The sequence below is a fragment of the Carassius carassius genome, chromosome 4, assembly GCF_963082965.1.
Source record: "Carassius carassius chromosome 4, fCarCar2.1, whole genome shotgun sequence".
Classification (NCBI taxonomy): Eukaryota; Metazoa; Chordata; class Actinopteri; order Cypriniformes; family Cyprinidae; genus Carassius; species Carassius carassius.
The window spans coordinates 37523033-37528752 of NC_081758.1; the positions used below are offsets into that span (position 1 = coordinate 37523033).

The 5720-nt window shown below is 37.7% G+C and overlaps 1 protein-coding gene across 3 annotated transcripts; it reads left to right on the forward strand.

Annotated features, from left to right (window-relative positions):
* The first annotated feature begins 546 nt into the window (after positions 1-546).
* Positions 547-5375, forward strand: ap3m2 (adaptor related protein complex 3 subunit mu 2). 3 transcript variants are annotated; one of them, XM_059548698.1, is made up of 9 exons: positions 547-888; positions 1015-1295; positions 1588-1759; positions 1848-1985; positions 2114-2199; positions 2951-3084; positions 3679-3886; positions 4298-4442; positions 5113-5375. In XM_059548698.1, exons 2-9 carry the CDS (start codon positions 1023-1025, stop codon positions 5211-5213), a joined length of 1257 nt encoding a protein of 418 aa, XP_059404681.1. In that variant the 5' UTR covers positions 547-888; positions 1015-1022; the 3' UTR covers positions 5214-5375. The 3 variants fall into 3 exon arrangements, with proteins under 3 accessions (XP_059404681.1, XP_059404683.1, XP_059404682.1); XM_059548700.1 differs by having other exon boundaries at positions 566-636; XM_059548699.1 differs by having other exon boundaries at positions 618-636; positions 737-1295.
* Positions 5376-5720: the final 345 nt, after the last annotated feature.

The following is a 5720-nucleotide window of genomic DNA, read 5'->3' on the forward strand; positions in this document are numbered from 1 at the left end:
AAAGTCGTTAGTCGTGGTATGAAATAGTGATTACGAGCTCAAAAACCTGCCTGGAACGCAGCATAAGTACTCGTTCATTCAACTTTCGATCTATAACCTATGTTGAACTTGCAAAACCTACAATCAGATCTGAGATTTCTAAACCGCAATCGGGTGAAAGGGACAAATTAAGTCGTCTAGCCCCATAGACTCCCATTCATTTTCCACTCATGGCGATCGCCCCTAGTGGAACTCGGGTGGAACTGCAACCAAAATTCGGTACAAAAGGACTTAATAGGGAGTGGGAAGGCTCTCCGTAGACGGGCTCTGGTTGAACTAAATATAATTCAGCATGACATAAGAGAAACGATGCTATTGTCACATTGTCAGAGGACACGTTACCTTGAGCCAATAAAACAACACTGTACAGTGACGTTGATTGGCCACTGTCCAATGAACTTCGAGTATTACAGTCCTCTCGCTACCAATAAAATATGGAGCGGGCGTGTACACGCGATAGACGTAGTCCGTGATTGGTTAGAGCGAATGACAATCATTTATTTTGTCGTCTCAAACAACGGAGCAGGAAGCGACATTTCTGATTCCGTCTAATATATAAATCCTGGGAAGTGGCAGAAAAAAAAACATAGATCGTGAGTATTGATTTATATTTACAGTGTGATCATTCACTTTACGCCCACAGAAAAAGAAAAGACAGATGAAAATGCGGAATGAATGAACCTGTTTTAATCCGTAGCTGGTCACAAGACAGTCCTGTGATGCGAGAGTGGGGAGGAGAAAATATAAACGTGATGGTGATGATGTGACCCTGCTTACAGCCAAACCATCCCGTTCCTGTCCCTTCATCCGTGCCGGCTGCTCTTAAAAACAAAACTATTCTTCTGTCCGGTAACCAGATAGGGTTCTCGAATAACGAATGAGCTCAGAGGCCTATCGGTTTCGTTACCCGTGAGGATACTGACAGGTTGCTGTTCTGTTATTGCCTGAACGATTCATTTTACTTTGTCTTTCCAGCTCCCAAGATGATACACAGCCTTTTCCTGGTTAACGCATCGGGGGACATCTTTCTGGAGAAGCACTGGAAGAGTGTGGTCAGCCGGTCCGTCTGCGATTACTTTTTCGAGGCCCTGGAACGCGCCACGGAACCGGAGAACGTTCCTCCGGTGATCCCGACCCCCCATCACTACCTCATTAACGTGCTCCGCCATCGCATCTACTTCGTGGCCGTCATACAGAGCGAAGTGCCTCCTCTGTTTGTCATCGAGTTCCTCCATCGTGTGGTGGACACATTTCAGGTTTGAGGAGTTTGATACTTTATCATTGGTGATAGTGATGGGGTCTTTGGTCATTCGGTTTCAGCCACCACTGCGTTAATTAAAGAAAAAGATGGAAACTTAAGAAGCTTTAATATTATATTTGATAAAAACTGTAGTATGTGCATGGTGTTTTTCCACTGTCGTGAACTACTGATCTGTTTTATCAAATATTTTACTGAATTTACTATAAATTACATTAAAGTGCTACCATTTCAAACCATTATTATTTGTTGAATATGTTCAATTATCGAGTTATGTTTTTTCTTTCCAGGACTATTTTGGGGTTTGCACAGAAGCAGCCATTAAAGACAATGTTGTTGTGGTCTATGAGCTGCTGGAGGAGATGCTGGATAATGGCTTCCCACTGGCCACCGAATCAAACATCCTAAAAGAGCTCATTAAACCTCCCACCATCCTCCGCACAGTGGTGAACACCATCACAGGTATTCTGTGCTATTTGGTCGTGTATTAAATATCTGTCAGCTTTTGAATCCGTGATAATAATTAAATCTGTTTGTTATCTGCGCTCAGGAAGTACTAATGTTGGTGAGCAGCTTCCTACGGGTCAGCTGTCCGTTGTACCGTGGCGGCGCACAGGTGTCAAATATACCAACAATGAAGCTTATTTTGACGTGATTGAAGAAATCGATGCTATCATTGACAAATCAGGTAGATTTTTTTTATATATATGTTAATAACTTACAGATGCAACCATAAACTGCAGATGTCTTTGCTGTCAAACATTTGAATCAGTACTTCATTTATAAATGTTTATACCCCCCCCCCCCCCCACCAAGGATCAACTATCACAGCAGAGATTCAAGGAGTGATAGATGCCTGTGTGAAACTTACAGGAATGCCTGATCTCACCTTGTCATTTATGGTAAATCAGCATTTGCAGACATTTTTCTAAATAAAAGGATGTTTTGTTGAACTTTTTGAAGTCCTGAATAACTTGGCCTGGATGCATCGGCTTGACAAGCAGTCAGAGTTTTAGTATGTGTTTGAATTGTAAAAATACCCTGTTCACAGCATTGTTGCTATTTGTAACTAAAGCTATTACAATTTGTTTTTTTTAATTGAAATGAAGTGGAAATAAAATAAAATATAATAAACATTATATGGAAAAACATAAACCTATTTGAAGTTAGTTCCCAAGATGGCATTTTTTCATTTTCATTCAAGTTTTTTTAAGTACTAAAATTACAAAAAAGAATTTTCTTTTTTTTTTATTATAATTAGAAATATAAATTAAATAATAAAAATGAAAAAAAAGCACATCACAAAAAAATACTAAAATGTAACCGAAGTTAAAATATAAACTGAAAAACAAATAAAAGCTAATTTGCCATACTAATGAATAGTATAATAGTATATAACTAATAATAAAATAACAGATTTGCAGAAGGTGCACTCTGTAATGTTTTGCTTGTTCTTCTGGCCAGTAAGATTTCTTGGGCTGATCTCTTTAAGTTTCAAAATGGCTATTACATTTTTTTTTACATTTCTACATTTAGCAGAATTTGCATTTATGCAATGAGAAACAAATTAACAACTGGACTTTGAAGTGCAAGTTTGTAATATATTCTATGCATACTAACCCACATTTTATTTCTACATCTTTCATTCTGTAGAACCCTCGTCTCCTGGATGATGTCAGCTTCCACCCTTGTGTTCGGTTCAAGCGCTGGGAAGCCGAGCGAATTCTATCCTTCATCCCACCAGACGGCAACTTCCGCCTCCTGTCCTACCACGTCAGCTCTCAGAAGTGAGAACCTCCCAAAGTCAGGATTAGTAAACCACAAAGATAGTCCCTTTTAGATACAGTAGAGTCCCTTACTAATATTAGAAATGTTATTCTGTTTTTGTAGCCTTTATAATTATAGGTCTGGGGTCTGTAAGAGTAAAAAAAGAAAAAAGAATGTGTTTGAAGGTTTCTTATTCTCAACGAGCATTTATTTGATGAAATACAATAAAAACTGATATATTGGGTAATATTGCAATTTAAAATAACTTCTATTTCAGTTTATCTTAAAATGTAATGCATTCTTGTGATGCGGTGAATTTTCAGCATCATTACTTCAGTCTTCAGTGTCACATGATCCTTCAGAAGTCATTGTTAAATGCTGATTTAGTGCTGAATAAACACTTCTCATTATTATTGATGTTTTGATGAATAGAAAGTTCACAAGAGCAGTTTTTGTCTTTAATGTCACTTTTGATCAGTATATTAATAAAAAAAAAAAAAAAAAATGGTACTGACCCCAAACATTTGAGCATTAGAATATGTGCCATTGTTTGTGTTGTTTTGCAATATAATGGACCGTTATAACTGTGAATGCTTTATTGTTGTGTTCTTCAGCCTGGTGGCCATCCCTGTGTATGTAAAGCATAACATCAGCTTCCGAGAGGGCAGTTCTCAGGGTCGTTTTGAGCTCACCCTCGGCCCAAAGCAGACTATGGGTAAGGCGGTGGAATCCGTCCTGGTGAACAGTCAGCTGCCCCGTGGCGTCCTCAACGCCAACCTCAACCCCTCACAGGGCACCTACACTTTTGATCCCGTCACCAAGGTAAATAAGTTTTGATTGTTTTCTGTGATCGTTGTTCTTTATGTGGTTCTGATGTTCAACTGAGAACAGACTTGATTGGATTTTTTATTTGTTACATAGGCTTTTAAAAGTCAAGAGTGATATTTTTCCCCTTGCATTTTCACTATTTTCACATGTAAAGCTAAAAAGTTCTCTGTGATCAACTAATAATAATAAGTCCAATGATGACAAAGTTAAATGAATAAATAGCAGGTCATAATAATTTACCAGATATGGGCTCTCTTTTTTTTTTCCCTTCTACATTTTGGTTGAAACGCACAGTTAAATATAATATGATGCTGTTAGCACACGCATAGATCTTGTGATTTAGTTTATATGAATGTTTAACTGGTAGTAGCTGCATATTAATGATTCAGTCAACTGTTTTTGCAGCTTTTGTCATGGGATGTGGGTAAGATAAACCCGCAGAAATTGCCCAGTTTAAAAGGATCTATGAGTCTCCAGGCTGGAGCCTCCAAACCTGATGAAAACCCAACAATCAACATCCAGTTGAAGATTCAACAGCTGGCCATTTCAGGTACCATAGATTAGTGGTTTCTTAACTGATTTTGCTTCAGATTTTACATAGGAAGTTGTGACCCAACACATTATTAAGGTTGTTTTATAAAATAAAATAACAAAAAATATATATATGATACACTATTGAAAGCATTTCAGCCTTACTAGTTGTTTTAAAGCAGCAATAGTTATGAATTTTTATGAATGTTTAAAAAAATATGCATAGGCTTTCAGTGCACATTTCTTTATTGTGTATCAATTATGCATTGTAGAATTTTCCACACAGGATATAAAATGTATTGCATTCAAATATAATATATACTTTCTTCTGTTTAAAATAAAGGTGAACAGAGGAATTTTCACAGTTGAGCATCAGTCAGTAAATTGTTCCTTTAATCTCCCACAAGGAATGTAATAAAGCACAATTCTGTATATGAATGAGCAATTGAGAACATTCATGATCATTTTATTATGTGGCCAGGAGATGGAGCTGTTTTGATTCAGAAACACATGGTTTGAGCAGCTGCTGTTTTAACATGGCATTGTAGGACAGAGCATTTCAAGCTCATGTTGACTGGTCATCGATTTAGTGCTTTTAGCAGTCACAACCTTTCCCCGAAGACTCTGTGCCAAACACATACCTGTTTTGCAACTGACATGTTTGCTTTCGGCTTTTTTTCACCCAACAGGTCTGAAAGTAAATAGGTTGGACATGTATGGCGAGAAGTACAAACCTTTCAAAGGCATCAAATACATGACCAAGGCTGGCAAATTTCAAGTCCGAACCTAGATGACCTCATTCTTCTTCCATTCCATAATTTATTCAATTGGTTTACGGCAAATGGGGACAAAGAGAGGGAACAAATTTGAGTAAATACATTTCCTTTGGAATGCATTTCAGGATAAATTCAGGAAAATGTGTGATAAGACTGTCGGCCATTAATGGGAGCATGTGTCAAAATGTGCACACTATCAAAGTGTGCTTTTGGTCCATCCAAGTTAAAGGGACAGTAACTACATTTCTGAGCCTCATTTTCTCATTTACATTTTTTTTTTTTGGAGCTGCTTTGGGTTACTGTTGCTCTCAATCTCTCTGTCTCCTCTTCATACCCTTTCTTAGTTTGTTTCTTATTGTCAGTTTTACAACTCTTTACTTCACACTGTATTACCATCTACAATTTTCTTGGTCTTATTCCTTCATGAGATGGAGCTGCACTGTTATGTATGGATCTGTGCTCTCTTCCTCTGAGGAGTGAGTCAATAGGTGACTCATTTCTGCATTGCAGAACAATAATCT